Source organism: Mesocricetus auratus, unplaced genomic scaffold, assembly GCF_017639785.1.
Source record: "Mesocricetus auratus isolate SY011 unplaced genomic scaffold, BCM_Maur_2.0 Super-Scaffold_100009, whole genome shotgun sequence".
Taxonomy (NCBI): domain Eukaryota; kingdom Metazoa; phylum Chordata; class Mammalia; order Rodentia; family Cricetidae; genus Mesocricetus; species Mesocricetus auratus.
This window is the reverse complement of record NW_024429193.1, coordinates 28,392,218-28,410,356: the sequence shown is the minus strand read 5'-3', so window position 1 is coordinate 28,410,356 and position 18,139 is coordinate 28,392,218. Positions and strand designations below refer to the sequence as shown.

The 18,139-nt window shown below is 45.8% G+C and overlaps 1 protein-coding gene across 2 annotated transcripts in view; it reads right to left on the bottom strand.

Moving 5' to 3' along the window:
• The window catches only part of Mcub (mitochondrial calcium uniporter dominant negative subunit beta), a 58,007-nt gene extending 52,186 nt beyond the window's left edge, over positions 1-5,821 (bottom strand). Inside the window, exon 1 of one of the 2 annotated variants that reach the window (XM_013122604.3) lies at positions 5,291-5,821. In XM_013122604.3, coding sequence (XP_012978058.1) covers positions 5,291-5,389 — 99 coding nt within the window. In that variant the 5' untranslated portion in view covers positions 5,390-5,821. The remainder of the gene's footprint in view (positions 1-5,290) is intronic. The other variant, XM_005082814.4, reaches the window with a different exon arrangement.
• Between the last annotated feature and the right edge of the window lie 12,318 nt (positions 5,822-18,139).

Below are 18,139 nucleotides of genomic sequence, written 5' to 3'. Positions count from 1 at the left end.
ACCACACACATCATACATCATACGCATACATCACACATACGTCATGCATCATGCTCACGCATACACCTCACACACACACAGCATTACAGTTGGTGGTGTCTCACAGCAAATCACTTCATCTGACACATCTATGGGAAAAGCACCAAAGAGACTTTGTGAACAGGCAGCAGCAAATGGCCTGCTGCACTCCCTTGATTTACTATTTAAAACAATTGGTTCAAAAACCAAACTGCTGATTATTTTATGCTTCTCTGAACTGTATTTGTCAATTACCTTTTCCCCATTAAAATGGTTATGAAAAAAGGGTGATGATACGATGGAAACAATTTAAGGCAGAGGAAATGGAGCTGAGCACCATAGAAATGTCAGTCATTTCACTTTTGTTAGAAGTGAGTTGAGATCTGGTCCTCAGCTTTCCAGCAGCCGGCACACAGATGACATCACTGACTGCTGTTCACCACTGCAACTCCGTCTGTTCAGAAGAACCCACCCATTCTAACACTGAGACAACACAGCAGTTCCTTCCATGGCTCCTCTTAAAGGCACTGATTATAGAATTCCACAGAACTGTCGCTTCAAAGGTATGTCAGTGTGGGAAATTCAGTGGGAACATTTAGGTACAAAATCCCACAACTCAAGACCTAAATAGCTAGTTCACAGTACAGAGTGCTAGAGTTGTTTAAAAGCCAAGCAGCTGGGCTGGAGAGATGCTCAGCAGTTAGGAGCATTGGCTGCTCTTCCAGAGGTTCTGAGTTCAATTCCCAGCACCCACCTGGTGACTTGCAACCACCAGAGTGGGATCTGATGCCCGCTCCTGGCATAAAGGCATACATGCAGATAAAGCACTATATACATAAACTAAATAAACCTTTTTTTTTTTAAAGCAGCTGGTAATTTGGTCAAGAGAAGAAGCACCTTGCAAAGGCAAGGGACAAAGACAGAAGAGGTCATCAGCCTTGGACCGCAGGCGATCAAGGAGAGAATGTATTTGATGTGTGAGGTGTATGCGTGAGTATGATGTATGACGTATGTGTGTGTGATGTATGCGTATAATGTATGATGTGTGTGGTGTATGCGTTATGATGTATGATGTGTGTCTGTGTTTGATGTTGGACATGTTTGCCTCCTTCAGTAACCTCTTGCAGTCCAGGTATTTCTCAATTTTTCAAGGAACCCATTGACCCATGAGTGACCGAATGCAGACAGAGGCCAACGGAGATGAATGCTTCTACTACGCCACCCTACGGGGAACCCAAGAACTGTCCCAGAGGTGCGAGGAGCTGAGCAACACTGAGCTACACACCAAACTCTGGGCCTCAGGAGGAAACCGGGTCAAGGCCTCCGGGTTGGGGCTCACAAGTGCCTGTAACTTCAGTTCCAGGAGATCCGCTACTCTCTTCTGGTCTTTGCAGGTACCCGGCATACACATGATACACAGACAGACATACGCATAAAATAAAATTTTAAATCAAAAGAACAAATGATGCCAAAGCCAAGTGGGATTTAAAATAGATTCCTAGACTATGCTGATTTGTTACTTGCTTAATGACATGTCCTTTATGTTAGCCTATAATACCTATAGTGACTTTAGAGTTCCAATAGTATACATTCTTGAATAGACAACATTTCATAGATGGAGATACTAGAATGAAAAATATTGAGGAACTTAATCTATGAGGACATAAAATCCCAATTGAGTAAATAGAAACTTCGAGGGGTGTGCTAGCTTTCTGTTTAAGGACAAACTAACACAGTCAGCTCTGAAGGATGAAAAACTCATTTGATGGGGGATGTTCTTCTGTAAATATGTTTCTCTTATTGGTTGATGAATAAAACACTGACTAGCCAGGCAGGAAATATAGGTGTGGCTACCAGAAGAGAATTCTGAGGAGAGGAAGGCAGAGAGGAGCCGCCAGAGGGACACCATGTAGCTGCTGAAGGAGTATCATCTCCCAGCATCCTCTGGTAAGCCAATTCTACATGGAGACACATGGGTTAATAATTTAAAGAGAACTAGCCAATAAGAAGCCTGAGTCAGCCAAACAGTTTATAATTAATATAAACCTCTGTGTATGTTTGAGGCAGAAGGGCAGTGGGACCAGGTGGGACAGAAACTCCGCCTACAATTCATGATGTAAGAGACTTTAACCGGAGGTCATTTGGCCCTGCTGTGTTGACTGAACAGTATAGCATGGAGAAAGCATGTGGGAGAGAAGGCCTGTTCACAACATGGCAGCAAAAAAGATAAAATGCCATGCCTAGAGATGAAAAGGACTTTAAAAGTAACAAGACAAATCTTGGTTTTGAAAGTGGACGACAGGCTCATACAGACCGAATGACCCGGACAAACTTACAGAGCTGAGAGGAGGCAGGGCCAAGCCTGCTGGCACCCTGATGCCCCAGTTGCTGAATACCAACAAAATTAGATGACCTGCACGCATGCTATCACCAAATAGTGAGCAAATATTTAACCCCATGTTTTCTAGTTTAGTGCCTCTCAACAGACACTCATCTGCCAAGATACGAAATGATTTCCTGGTCTAGTTTGCCACAAAACAACACAAATACACTTAATTACAGTAAGTAGCAAGTGATGACATTTTTAAGCACTGATTCCTAGTGTTTAACAGACAAACCAGTCTACAACTACTGTGAGGTCAAAGCATCAGTCACCAGAGAGAGAGAGAGAGAGAGAGACAGACAGACAGACAGACAGACAGACAGACAGACAGACAGACAGACAGACAGACAGACAGAGACTAGAGCTCTCTGAAAGCAGAGCTGCAGGGCACATCATCACTCCAGGGGCAAACTAGAGGTAGCATGGAGGACATGATGGTAAACAAGAACAATTTGTTCACTAAACCCCCACAGACAAAACTAATTCAAAGAAGCCACCACTTAGAAGAAACCCGATACTTCCAAGTTGTAGGGTCTGAAATATCTTTTTTTAAAAAAGCAGCAAATTTGACCCTTGAGTTTCTTAGCAAACTACACTTGCCTTAAAAAAAAACTGTTAAACAGCTTGTGGTGGGGATTTAAATGTTTTGGGAACACAAAATCCTATCAGGATTTTTTTGTTTCCATCTAAGTAGCAGAAAACCCAAATTAAGAAAGGCACATCTGGGAAAGAGCTTTCTGTTTGGATACAACTCACCAGGCACTGTAGTCGCTTGAAGCAGTGCCCATGTGCACCAGCAGGAGCCTCCAGTCACCCTGACAACCACATCAGAGCACTGGAGGCAGCGGCTGTCACCAGACATGATGATCACAGATTCCAGGCCAGGGAAAAGATAATGCAATGTATTCCTTTTGTTTTTGTTTCAGACAAGATGTGTTCTTTAGTAAACAATTCTGTTACATTAAACATATCCATATCAACAAACTGTGGGGGTTTTTTCCTACCCATAAAACACTGGCAGATAATTACCCACCTACCACATAAAAGATGAGAACCATGTATTTTTCAAAGTTATTAAATGCACACATATAATTTCAGAAAAGACTGATTATAGCTGGGGATGCTTATTAAAGACGTGACTTATGACAAGTCCTTGCAAGCTATCGTTTTTATGAGGAAACCTTTTTTTTTATAGCTGTTTTCATGGGCTTTTGGTGACAGGAATGGTTTTGAGGGGAAAATATACAGCAACGATATTTGTCTTTAGCCCCAGAGTGTTTCATATGGAAAGCAGTGATATCTCAGAATAAAAAAATGTCTCGATAACGGGGAGATCTGATTTAAGAGGCCCGGAGACTGCAAAACTGAACACACAGAGGTAAAAATACAGGCTTGGATTTATTATGGGATGGAATATTTTGTCACATGGGCAAATGGTGGAAGCATTCCCACTTCTGCAAAGTATCTTTATGGCCTGGGCAGCTGACTTAAGCCTAAGATTAAATCATTCCAATTTAAGGCTTCTTGCGATGCTAAGTGAGCTACAATCCCTGTTACTAGATGTAGTCAGCCTCTGTCTCTTTTCATTAGAGGCAGGTACTCCGTGATACCACCATATCTAGCCTCAGGTGGGCAGTGCAGAGAAAAGGACTTAGAGCTGGTGTTGATCCTTTGAGAAAGGGCTGCCAGTCTTGGAAGTCATATAAAACATCACTCCAGGTGTTTTTAATGGGCGTGACCTTATAGAGTGATGCTTAGTAGTTTGGTTCTATTCTCAGCCCGCCCTACAGAATTGTCAAATGAGCTTAATAATTAGCAGCGTTTAATTATCACGTGTATTTCTGTGCTGTGAGGCAAAGAACGGAGTAGTTTGTTTGGAATGTCTTTGACTCTGAAAGATAATCTTTGAAGTACCATTTCCAAGAAGCCTCTCCCCGCAACCCACCTCATTGAGTTCAACCACGTTAGGTTTTAAGGAGTTTGCCCTTTTCTTGGGTATTAGTAACAAAATGGACTTCTTCCCTTGCTTTTATACATTTAAGGAAGGAAGTGTTGTTGTTTCTTTTTTAATGCATTGAAATATTTCCTGCATCAAGTCAGATTCCGAAGTCTCAGGTTAATACTTTGGAGCAGAATCCAAGGAAGGGGAGGGTGTGTGTGTGTGCAAAAGAAACAGGAAATGAAAGAGGCAGAGCTGACCCTGCTTCTTTCACACTGCCTTTAGCAATCTGAAGCTAACCCAGTAACTGAGGGGTGGGCCGACTCAGCTCCCCGCCCCCAACCGCGGCCGCCTGAGTTCTTCCCCCTCCCCGCCCGCCCCCAGGCTCCCGTCAGCGTCAGCGCTTTCCCGCTCTTCCTATGTCTTTTTCGTTGCAGACTCGCACCCCTCCTCCTCGAGTTTCCATAGGCCATGACACAAACTGTGTCCGCCTAACTGGTACAGCTCACATCTCTGATTCACCACTGCCTCCTGTTTACAAGTAACGAGGGGTGTGAAAGGGAGCGGCTCGGGGTTTGGAGGATGGACAAGACACGGTCCTGGGCCAGTCCACCCTGGAGCAGGCAACCCTGGTGACAGCCACCTGGGGGACATCCCACCCCTGGACACAGCCACCTGAGAACAGCACGCCATCCTCTCCAGGCCCCTCCTCCAGCCGCAGGACACCTCGGTGGGGACCTTGGGGTCGGCTGGCTGCACTCCCGGGAGATGCACCCCGCGCTGGCCACTCTGGCCTGTCTCCCTGCAGCCCAGGGACGACTCTCGCGCGGCCACCACCTGTCGGGGCACGCCGAGCAGCACGCAGGGAACTGCCTGGCTTTCACTCTCGCCAAAGTTGCCCGACGCAAACTTTTCACCCGCGACCCCCAAAAGCCTGCGTCGCTCCCTACCTGGGGCGTGGGTGACCGTAGCCTCGGACACGCACGGTCACGGGCTCGGATCGTCGGCAGCAGCCGCGACCGTCCCAGATAGAGCCCGCTCGGGAACATCCTTCCGCCGGGCCCGAGCTCCTGGCATCAGCCAAGCATCCTCCTGCCGCCAGAGCCCAGCCCGCTGTGGGCTCAGCCCTCCCCGCCAACTGGGGCGGTGACAGGAGGGTGTGTCCCCGCTTCCACTTCACTCGGTGCACACCCCGGCGCCAGGATGGTTTTTTTCCTCCGACAAAAAATTAAACAATCTTTTAGAAAGAGTAAAGTAACGGACTTCTCAGTCTTGGGCTTCTGGTACCTCTCTTCCCGCACATATTTCTTGAGAAAAGAACAAGAACCGGACTCACACCACGCAGCTGTGGATGTCGAAACTCACATCAGCCACTTCCGGAAGTGGTGAGGCACTCCTGGGATCCCAGCTTTGGAAACAGAGGCCTGATAATCAGGAGTTCAAGGCCACCCTCCACTCTCAGCTACACGAAACCCTGTCACAACATAACCAAAACTCCCACAACCAGTTTATGGCGCCATGTGTTGGGAGAGTATTTCTCTCCGTTGACACCCTCTCACCCGGCTCCCCTGCCCCTTTACCTAGGCAGGGAGACCCAGGGCCCTGGGAAAAGAACTTCCGGGATCTGGCAGGGGAAAAGTACCCTGAAAATTGCTCTCCTGGCCCACAGGGCTTGAGATGAGTCTTCCTGCCCGAGCCCAGGGCAGATTCAGCCCAGGGCTCTAGGTGTGCCAGAGCTTTGGAGTTCATTACAGGCTGGCCCATGTCCAGACTCGGGGAAATTTTCTTCCACGGCAGAACTGGCTTCTCTCTGGGGACAGAAGAAAGGACTCTGCTCTCCCAGGGACAGGAGTTAAGCCTCGTGAAAGCACTGTTAAAAACTGCTATTAGTGTTAACGATCAGGTCTGCAGCTTCAGATTATAAGCACTCCTGAAGCTCACTTTCCTGTAAATAGCAAACATGTGGGAAGGCAATCTGGCTTCCTAATTGGTGGCTGTTGGACTTTCCCTTGACTCTACAGCTGCCTGGAGCCCAAGGACTGTCAAACAGCCAGCTACTCTGCCACTTGGAGCACGTCACAGATGCCTCGAAGAAACTACACGATGATGACCACAGCTGTTTGCTACAGCTCCTGAAGCTACTGCCCTGGCACAGGATTTTTTTGTTTTTTTGTTTTTTGCTAGCACAAGCCCAGTAACTATATCTAGCCCAGATGGGAAGCACTTCACCTGTTGTGATTGGTGGAAACAAACGATCCTTATGAAAGTTTTGCTATGGTTGTACAAATACCCCTTCTCTAGCTATAAACAGGAAGTTTTGCTGGCTTGGTGAGGCAGATGGGAGACATCATTGTGTTTTGCCTGCTCTGGTGGTGCAACATTAGGCCCAATAAAAGACTTCTCTAGGCCAATGGTAGTGATACACTTTAGTCCCAGCAATCAGGAAGCAGAAGCAAGAGGATTTTGTAAGTTCAAGGTCAACTGGGTCTACATAGTAAGTTCCAAAGCAGCCAGGGGGGGCATGTTTGATCTACACCGTCCATTATTGAAGAAACCCAGGACAGGAACTCAAACAGAACAGGAACCTGGAGGCAGGAGCTGATACAGAGGCTGTTGGGGAGTGCCGCTTACTGGCTTAGTCTCCATGGCTTGCTCAGTCGGCTTTCTTATAGATCCCAGGACCACAGCCCAGGGATGGCACCACCCACAATGGGCTGAGCCCTCTCCCATCCATCACTAATTAAGAAAATGCCCCACAGGCTTGCCTGCAGCCCAGTCTTATGGAGGCATTTTCTTAACTGAGGTTCCCTCCTCTCTGAAGACTTTGTGTCTAGTTGACATAAAACTATCCAGCACACGAATGTGAATGGTCTTTTCTACTTTCATAGAGTAGGCTGAGCTGGCTATGCAGAGGACAAAAGCAAGCCGCAGGGGTGGGAGGAGCCGCAGGAGTAGGAGGAGCCACAGAAGGGGGAGGAGTCGCAGAAGAGGGAGCCACAGAAGGGGAGGAGCAGCAGGAGTGGGAGGAGCCGCAGGAGAGGGGGAGCCGCAGGAGTGGGAGGAGCCGCAGGGGTGGGAGGGGCCGCAGGAGTAGGAGGAGCCACAGAAGGGGAGGAGCCGCAGAAGGGGAGGAGCCACAGGGGTGGGAGGAGTCGCAGAAGGGGAGGAGCCGCAGGGGTGGGAGGAGTCGCAGAAGGGGGAGGAGATGCAGAAGCGGGGAGAGCTGCAGGAGTGGAGTGGGCGAGCCTCAGAAACGGGGGGGGGGGGAGGGGGGCCGCAGGCTGCACTGACAAGTAGCAGAACTGGCACAGCAGAAACTGGTGAGGGAAGACAGGCAGTGCTGGAGAGCTGGATGTTAGGCCGAGCTCCCCATAAGCAGAGCCACAGTGGCAGATAGAGCAGCGAAAGCAAAAGGAACGCTTCTGAGAGAACTACATGGGCCCAGGCTGATGCCTGAAATCAGGCTGCAAGGGCCTGCCGAGATGGGTCCGCGGCTAAGGGCCCTGGCTACTCTTGCAAGGATCCAAGTTCCATTCTCAAACTATGGCATCTGATGCCCTCTTCTTACATTCTTGGTTTCCAGTCTAGCCTTTTAACGGCCGAGCCATCTCTCCAGCCTGATGCCCTCTTCAAATATCTGGGAATACTTGGCACACAAGCATAAATGCAGGTAAAACACTTTGAACATGTAAAATAATAAATCTAAAAAAAAATAACATGCTTTAACATGCCAACAATCAAAGGGACTGCAGGGAGGAAGCTCAAAGACGACAACAACTAGAAAGCTGATGGTTTGACTCTGGGACTTTTTGCTTACAAAATGAAGAAAAACTAGGTGTTTAGTACGAATAACCCAAGGGTTATACTTGGCAGCTCATGCCTAAATCCCAGCTCTTGGGAGGCAGAGGCAAGGAGTCACCACAAGTTTGAAACCTGCCCCAAATTTGACGTTCAGGCAAGCCAGGGCTACATAGTGAGAGCCTGTCTTAAAACAAACAAGACACCACCAATAAACCCCACGGGGTTTAATAAGATCCCTGTTAAACCAGAGTTTGGATCTAGCATTTAGGTCTAGAATTATATAATCTTAATCTAATACTTTCTATCTTCTGCTATGAGCTGACCACTGGCTTTCTCCCAGTCACGGATGTCACAGATGGCCAGGATTAGGGTGACAGTACAAATCCTGAACTGAAATTTGGATATTTCGCACATCATGAAACTTTGCATGAATTTTCACTTGCGTATACACATATTCACATATGCGTATACAAACACATGTGTAGCCGTGTCACTTCTTAGGAGCTATGCACCTTGGCTTGTGAGGTAGGGACTGCCATGTGGACACGGTGCTCCCTGTAGGGTAGACTGACTGGCCAGCAAGCTCCAGGGATCCTCCTGTCTCTCTCTCCAGCACCAGGGTTACAAGCATGGATCACTATACCAGGCTTTTTCTTTTGGGCCACCAACCAGCTCCCAAAGCAAGACACGAGACTTATTATTAGTTATGAATGCTTGGCCTTATCTTAGCTTTTATTTAATGTTTCTCTCTATCTACATTTTGCCCCAGGGTTTTTTTTTACCTCTCTCTTTTCCCCCTCCTTTCCTTCTCCCCCCCTCTTCTCTCTTCTCTCCCTCTCCTGTTCTTCTCCTCTCTCTTTGCTCTCTCTCCTCTCTCTCTCCTCCCAACTCCTTCCCTCCTCTCCCTCCATCCTCTGTCTCTCTTGTCTCTGTATGTCTCTCTCATCTGTCTGTCTCTGTCTCTGTCTCCTCCTGTCTTCATGGCTGGTAGCTGCCTGTCTTCTGACCCAGGGCATGTTCCTTTCTTTCTCCCTCTTTCTTTCCTCCTCCTTTTCTTTCTCTCTAGCCTAGATTCCTCTTCCTACTTATTCTGTCTGTCCATCAGCCCCACCTATCCCTCTCCTGCCTAGCTATTGGCCATTTGGCTCTTTGTAAGACCATTTAGTGCCTTAGGCAGGCAAGGTGAAACAAATGCAACACATCTTTACATAGTTAAACAAATGCTTACATCCTTAAACAAATGCAGCATAAACAAATGTAACACACCTTTACACAGTTAAAGTAACATTCCACAGCATAAACAAATGCAACACACCTTTACACAACATACCACCATGTCAACTTCTTACCCTGAGTACTGGGGACTGAATGCAGGTCCTTCTGCTTGCCTAGTAAGCACTGACAGAACTTCCTCTACCCCACTTGGTTTTGATTTTGAAAAATATTACTTTAGCACTTAGGAAGCTGAAGCAGGAGGATTATCACTAAGGTGGTTGATGCAGAAGGCTTGTGAATTCAAGAACTGTCTGAACTACAGTGAATGTCAGTACAGAGTATACTGAGTCATACAATCCCGTCTCAAAAACACAAATGAGTACACAAGAACAGGCCAGGTACAGCAACCAAACCCTTCCCATGAGCACCGAGCTTTAAATCTGATGGCATGTGAACACAGTAGACTGGAAAGGCTTGGCATGTGGACACAGTAGACTGGAAAGGCTTGGCATGTGGACACAGAAGACTGGAAAGGTGTGGCATGTGAACACAGTAGACTGGAAAGGCTTGGCATGTGGACACAGAAGACTAAAAAGGCTTGGCATGTGGACATAGTAAACTAAAAAGGCTTGGCATGTGAACACAGTCGACTAAAACAGCTTGGCCGTTCTGAAGCACGTTAATGTTATTAACAAACTGACTATACATAGGAGACAAGGCAGCAATGACAGCACACACACACACACACACACACACACTCACGTTTGTTTCTGGAGTGGGTAAGAATTCAGCGAAGGTAGAGCACGGGAAGCATCCTGAGGACAAAGAGCAGGTTCTGCAGGGAAGGATCCAGACCTCCGGTTGTGTTGCTCAACTGTTTTGTGAGATGACGTCACCATTGCCAGACTCTGTATGCGGGACTTTGCACACATCTTCCACACAGTCTTCATGAAACTCTTCCCAAAAAATTAGTATTACCTCACGCAGGGATGAGGCTAAGAGATGGTCAGAGCTTGCCCAGGTCATACAGCTAGAAGAGGGACCATTGTGCAGCAGGTGCAGAGCTGGTATTGTTTTTGCTTTGTTTTGTTTTCCTCTCACTACCACAGTTATTTCCATTATCCCAACTATTCTATTATTTGAGCATCATTCAAGACTCTTAACCTGGTAGGCAATTGCAAACTCAATTTCAGAAGGGTTTCTGTTGAACCCCCATGCTTTGTTTTGTTAGGGAGTTGTAGGTATCCATTAACTTTCAATATCAAACATGGGAGTCTTAAAAGACAGGTTCTCCCTGCTGGTTACATAGTAACAAATAATTCCTCTTCAGAGCCTATAGCAGTCTCTTTCTGGTTGACTGTATAGGAGCCTCAAATGGTCTCCCATTCATTGCTTGTGGTTCAGCAGGAGTATGGCGCCCATCTGGGAACCAAGCCCCTACAACTCTGTGAATGTAGGTTAAGATGGAAGACTCGCTTTGATCCTCAGATTATCTGGTTGTAACTTCTGGTACCTTGTGATATCACTCCCAACAACCTATCTAACTGAATCCTCACAAGGAATCAGGCCAGCAACTTTTTAGGATGGCAGGCTAAGACTAGTAGGTTTCCACTGCCACACTTAGGAGTTCCTTGATCAGAAGCAATGTTGTGAAGGCATGGTAGGTGGGATCCCACAGAGGGCAGTGTTGGCAGAAACATGGGCAGAGTAGACAACTCCACATCCACACATGCATGTGTGTATGACATGGAAGAAAGACTGCTCCATGATCTTCAGGAAGTTACCTGCTTCCCCAGAGGATGATGCCACACTGAGGTTCTAAAGCTGGTTCCAGCTAACGATAGGTTAGGAACACAATGGCAGCAACCAGCTGGGCTTTTAGAAGAAGACCCAGTGTGTGTACCATGCAGCTTCTGTCCTCGAAGATGAGACATCTTTGTGCCCGAGTCCTTGGGCAAGTCCTAGAGTGACACCCAGGATACATGAGGCATTGTGTGAGCTCCTGTGGGTACTGGCAGGCCCACCCTGTGACTTTGTGATCTGTAGCCTACACAGCTCTCTTGCCCATAGGCTTTATTCTGGAACCTCCGTGACTCTTGCATTCTGCATGCCTGCAAAAGCAGCAACAGGTGGACAACACCAAGTTCACGTTACCTTGAGCTACAGCCAGGCTGCCTTGACCCATGGCCGCAGTGTTCTTGGAGTTTCTGAATGGCTGATCGGAGAAAACATCTTCCTATGTGGTCCTTTCCTGCCCAGTGTTCTGGAAGCTTTTTCCAGGCACTCTCGTTGTTTTCAAACTTGCATCTGTGCATTCTGTAGCCTTCAGTAGCAGAGGTCTCGGCTTCAAGGGGCCTTTCCTCTTACCTCAGTGCAAAGTGCACAAATTCCCTTTGATGTCATCCTGTTTAACAGTGACAGTCTCGTAGTCCCCACCTGCCTTAACCGCTTTAGGTGCTCACCATTTTCCTTGAATTTCTATGCAGGACAGAACAGATTTCTTTTTTTCATCTCAAGGACTGTTTGCAGTTCTACTCTTTTCTTGAGACAAAGCTGACTTCGTCCCAGGCTAGCCTCAAACTTGCTAGACAGCCAAAATGACCATGAACTCCTGAGCTTCTTGCCTCCAAGTTACAGACGTGTGCCACTACATCTGCTTTCCTTTTCACTTCACTTGATAATTTAGAATTATTCCACACAGCCATGTGGGGGTGGTTCACACCTTTAGTCCCAGCACTTGGAAAGCAGAGGCAGACAGATCTCTGAGTTTGAGGCCAGCCTGGTCTACAGAGCAAGTTTCAGAACAGTCATAGCTACACAGAGAAACCCTGTCCTCCCCCCCCCAAAAACCAAATATATCTATATACATAATATGACATATTATATATATATACATATGTGTATGTATATTATTATATTATTCCATAGAGTTTTTACAAACATTTACTAATTACCTAGTATGTGCCAGGTATGATAAACACTGAAATAAAAAAGGCAGTTGTTGTAGAATATTAGTTGAAGATGTGTTACATTTTATTTATACTAAGGAATATTTGTTTAATGATGCAAAGGCGTGTTGCATTCTTTTATGCTGCATTGGATTAACTCTGTGAAGCTGTGCTACTTCGGTTGCCTAAGGCACCCAATTGGTCTAATAAAGAGCTGAACAGTCGATAGCTAGGCAGGAGAGAGATAGGTGGGGCTGCCAATCAGAAAGAATAAATAGAAGAGGAAGAGAGGAGAGAGAAAAGGAGGAGAGGAAGACATCAGGGGCTAACCACCCAGCTACACAACCAGCCATGGAGTAAGAAGGAAAGAAATGAATATAGAACAAAGGTAAAAGCCCAGAGGTAAATGTAGATGGGGTAATTTAAGAAAAGCTGGCTAGAAATAAACCAAGCTAGGGCTGGGCATTCATAAGTAAGAATAAGTCTACATGTGTTTATTTCAGAGCTGGGTAGAAGGCCCCCAAAGAGCAAGGGGTAAAATAATCACTACAAGCAGCAGCTATGTTTTAAGAGGGAATGCCAATTCTAACACAGCATGGCTGGGCTGTGATGGGGATGGGCATAGTAAGGGCACACCCAACACTAAGAACTATCTAACCCAGGTGGGGAGTGCCCAGCGGAGACTGCAGAAGGTAGTAATGCTTTGGCTGAGTTAGTTCTAAGGGGCTCCTGGAGCAAAGCCAGGCAGGAAGGGGTTCAGAAGGCTTCCCAAGAAGGGGAGCACACAGCTTTAGGCTCAGTATGAATGGCAGCAGCTCCTACGATGCTACGCAGTTAGCTGTTCTTAGCTTAGTGCCACGTCTTCCACTCCAACTTTGTTCCAATCTGTTTTTTTCTCAGATTATGTGCTGCCGGATCCCCATAAATCCTGTCAAGGAATTTTAGACTCATTAAGCTGGGGTTTCGGGTTGGCTTTCAGAAGACCATTTGCGAGCATGCCATTTCAGTCCTAGTTACTAAACACCTTAGCTCTAAGTCTTGGCCTTTCTTGTTTAAATTCGTGATTCAGCCATTTATTCACATATTCTTTATTCTTGACCCTGAAAAAATAATAAAAGTCTATTTTTAATAATTAATTGGGAGTAGGTCACAGTACCTTCCATCCCATTCCAATTTGTCATCCAAAAGGTGTTAAATCCTAATGGAGAAGGACTACAAAGAAGAAATTGAATACCAGGGCTGCAGGTGATTCATTAAAAATTAAAGATGGGAAGTTCATTTAAAAATTGGAGAGTCCTCTTACTGGTACAGTTTTACAACCTTCCTAAGGGTAAATGTGAAATGAGTTGCTTATAAGTGTTGGTGCTATAGGGGTGACCCTAAGAGCCCTCCAAGAAGGACTAGTAAGTTTTTATACTCATTCAATTAAATCAACATGGTTTTGTCCACTCTGCCTTGGGATGGGTTCTTGGGGATATGGGAAGTAGGATAAGAAGTTCAAAAGAGATAAAGGTGGATTGGGGGTGTAGTTTAGTGGTAGAGTATCTGTCAAAGCTGCAGAAGAGAGGAAGGGAAGGATAGAGGGAGGGGGGAAGGGAGGGAGGGGCAGAGGAAGGGAGGGAGAAAGGGAGGGACAGACGGAGGGGACTGACCTAAGGAATAGTCAATCCCTCCCTTTAAGAAAATTCATACGTAATGAAGAACTGGAAGGAACATACAAAAATCACTTTTTTATTTTAAGAACTTAAACACAGAATTATGAAACTATAGATCACTAACTTAAAAATATTTATATTGCCCCTGTATTAACCTGTTATTATCATCACTAAGTGTTATATAAAAAGTGTAGGTTAGTCTACACATTCTTGAGTTTTTTCTTTTCACAACGTCGTAATTCTTTCTTTCTTAGTTATCTTAAAATCTCATTATAGAAAACCAGAAAAATAAAGCATAAAAAGTACATATATGTCACCATACACTAATTAAAATAATATACAGCAACCTAAGTGGCTCTCTAGGTAAGATAATCATATTTGTAACAAAGCAAAGATTGCAACAGAAACCATGGCCACCTCCCAGCAGGGCTGCTCTTCTAAGTGATGTTCAGGCCAACAGTCAGGGACAGTGGCTCCTGGGACTTGCAGCTGTTCTCCCAGGCAATCTTACAAAATTAAATAATCTTCGTATAGAAAACAGGATTTTGCGAATAGTTGTCCCAGTAAAATCTTAATAAAATATTAACTACCATTTGTGCATACCATTATTAGTAATCTCCATTAATTTAGACTCAGAATGACAAATATATTTTCTCTCATATGCAGAACCTAATACACACATTGCTAACAAGACATTAAATGGTGGATGATGACAAAAGATAATGAAGGAGAAACACAAAATATGCTTACTCTCATTTTAAAATTTTAGTTTTTGAGGCAGGGTCTTACTATGCAGTCCTAGCTGACTTGGAACTCAACATGTAGACCAGGATGACCTCAAACTCAAAGATCCACCTGCCTCTGTCTCCCTAGCTGGGCTTAAACATGTGCACCATGATGCCCAGTTGATATTTATTCTCATAAGTGTGTATTGGGGAGATAGGGTGCGGGCGCAGAAGTGGGGTCTGTGGAGAGAGGATCGGTGTGTGGGAGGCCGGGGAGCAAAGCGAAGGAGCGAATGTGAGCCAGGTATAATGAGATATGTCATTGAATGATGTCACTAGGGGGATGTCCTAAGCCTCTGTGCATTATCTGGGACTGAACGGCTGCAGGACCAGGCAGGACAAACTTCTGTCTACATAATGAATGCTATTGTGTGCTGGCTAAAAAGCCTCAATAAAAAGTGGGGTGGTCCCTGTGAAGTGACTCAGTGGCTTCAGGCACTGGCCACCAAGCCTGGTCACCTGACTTTCACCCCCAGAGTGCACACGGTGGGAGAGAACTAACACACGTTATCCTCTGATCTCCACAAGCGTGCCTCCAAACAAATAAACATCTTCTTAAAAGCATAAAAAAAATCCAAGACCAAATTTTAGTCATCTGTAGTAACTCATTTAGTGGCATTCTAGTTAGCCTCATTACTGCTGTGACAAAACACTGACCAAAAGTGACGCGGAGGAGGAAAAGTATACCAAGCTTTTGAGTTAGAATCCCTCACTGAGGGGAGTGAAGGGAGGAGCGTGCAGGCCTAAACTGAAGCAGAGACCACGGTGTTCCTGGTTCCTCTCCAGGGCTCGCCCGGCATCCCTGAGCTTTGTTATTTGACCAGGTGCGGTCCTGCCCAGGTGAGCGGGGCTCCTCCCGTGTCAATCATTAAGCAAGAAAATGACACAAACAGGCCCACAAGCCAATGTGAGGCAGCTCCCTAGTTGAGGTTACACCTTACCAGGCAGCTCTAGCTTGTGCTGACAGAAACTAATTAGCGCAAGTGGTTATGAGTAATTAATGCTCATTGTCCAAAAGAATGAACATCCTAAGTACACATTGTTCACCAACAGCAGGTCTGTGTGTGTCCCACCAGAGGAGAGCATGGCTGCCTCCCATCCTAAAGCCACTCACACAAACGCGCTTGCCTTCTTCTAACAGCTATCCTAAGGAGGCAGGAAGGGTGATGCCCACTTTTCCTAAACTACCTTCCTGCTGTTTTAGATTTTAGGTCTTTGTCTCATGCGCCACGCCAACATATGAATACTCCCTCCTGCCTTTGAATATGAGTCTAAGGGTTGGGCTCTGGCTGTCAGGCTTAGCAGCACCTGTACCCTCTGAGCTGTCTTGGTGGCCCATTGTTTCCTTTTCTTGGTTACTTTTGACTCTTTGGATAATATCTTAAACATTAAACTTTTCGGTGAGTTTTCATATTTTCAAAAATATTTTAGGATGCCGGGCATTGGTAGTGCATGCCTTTAATCCCAGCACTCGAGAGAAAGAGGCAGGAGGATCTCTGTGAGTTCGAGGCCAGCCTGATCTACAGAGTGAGTTACAGGACAGCCTCCAAAACAATACAGAGAAACCCTGTCTCAAAAAACCAAAAAAAAAAAAAAAAAAAAAAGGGAAATATTATGTCATATAGCCTCATGACTTTCTTAACATACCAATGTCCTCATCTGTATATTTTCTGATCTCATGACTACAACAGTTATATCCTTAAATAGCTATCAAACATTGCCTGCAGAGGTAACTCAGTGGGTAGAGCACTCACCTAGCATGCATGAAGCCCCGGGTTCCATCCCCAGCCCCCTATGAAATCATGTGCAGTGAGGCACACCTGTAATCTGTCACTCAGGAGGTGAAGACATGGGATCCTTAATTCAAGGTTATCCCCATCTGCTGCATAGCCACTTCAAGGCCAATCTGAGGTACAGGAGACCCTGTCACAAAACGAAAACAAATAGAAATAAATGGCTAGTGCTATTTGACATATACATACATAATAATGTATAGATGTTCTTCTAAAATACAGTGTGTGTTTCTGGTCAAGCCCCTACCCAAGTGGAGGAAACAATAGACCGATATACAAAAATTTCTCCCTGGAATTTTATTCCTGTCCTCGGTCTAAGAACTCAGTGTCTCGTCTTCCTTCCTTCCTTTTTTCTTCCTTCCTTCCTTCCTTCCTTCCCTTTCCTTTCCTTCCTTCCTTCCCTTTCCATCCTTCCTTGCCTCCCCACTCCCTCCTCCCCCACCTTTTTTTTTTTCTTGAGAAGGTATTATGTAGCCCGGGCTGGTCCAGAACTTACTTTGTCCCCAAGGAGAACCTTGAACATTTGATTTTCCTGTCTCATGTCCCAAGCCCTGGGATTACAGCTGCACACCCAGTTTGGAACCTAGACAGTTTCAACAGAAAAGAGAACTCCTGGTAAGTAAATCCTTTGCTCACCCAACAATTAGTGTCTCCCAAAGCAACTGGCCAAGGCTTGTCCTCTGGCACTATCAGGATAAGTGTCCCCACACGTACATCTGAATACCACTCACCACACGCTCTTACTGACACCTATCTTCTGAGGGACAGCATCCCTTGTCATGGCAGTGGTAGACAATCACACATGCCACAGCACAAGTATGAAGGCCAGACGACAACTTGAGACAACCTGTCTCCTTCCACCATGTGGATCCCAAGGATAAAACTTAGACCATCATCAGGTTTGGTGACAAGAACCCTTACCCACTGAGACATCTTTCTAGCCAAGGACACATATCTTAAATTATTAGGTAGACTGGAGAGATGGTCCTATGTTTAAGAGCACTTGTTGCTCTGGCAGAAGGCCTAGAATTCTCACCCCCCCCCCCCAGCACCTACACAGCAGCGAACGACTGCCAATAGCCCCAGTCCTCAGAATGTGATGCCCTCCTCTAGCCTCTGGGTACTGCACACACCTGGTGCATACACATGGTACAGACACACATGCAGGCAAAACCCACAAACCTAAGGTTAAAAATAAATACTAAAAGAACTAGTGTAACTTGATGTACAAAGTGCTTTTGTAACATTTTGACCAAGAATATCATGTATTTGGAATCATATTCATTCTCCGTTATCCTCTTGTCCCATTCTTCTGTTTCCCTTCTGCTACCATACTTCATACACGCATACTTATGCATACATATGTGTTGAATATTATACACACACATGTGTACACACATATCCTCCTCTCTAGCTATCTTTGGTAACATTCCAAGTGTTTACTCCCAGATATACCGGATGTAACAGATATAACCTACAGTAGTCTTGGCATGGACATTTTTTTTTTTTTTGTTTTTCGAGATAGGGTTTCTTTGTATTGTTTTGGAGGCTGTCCTGGCACTCGCTCTGTAGACCAGGCTGGCCTCAAACTCACAGAGATCC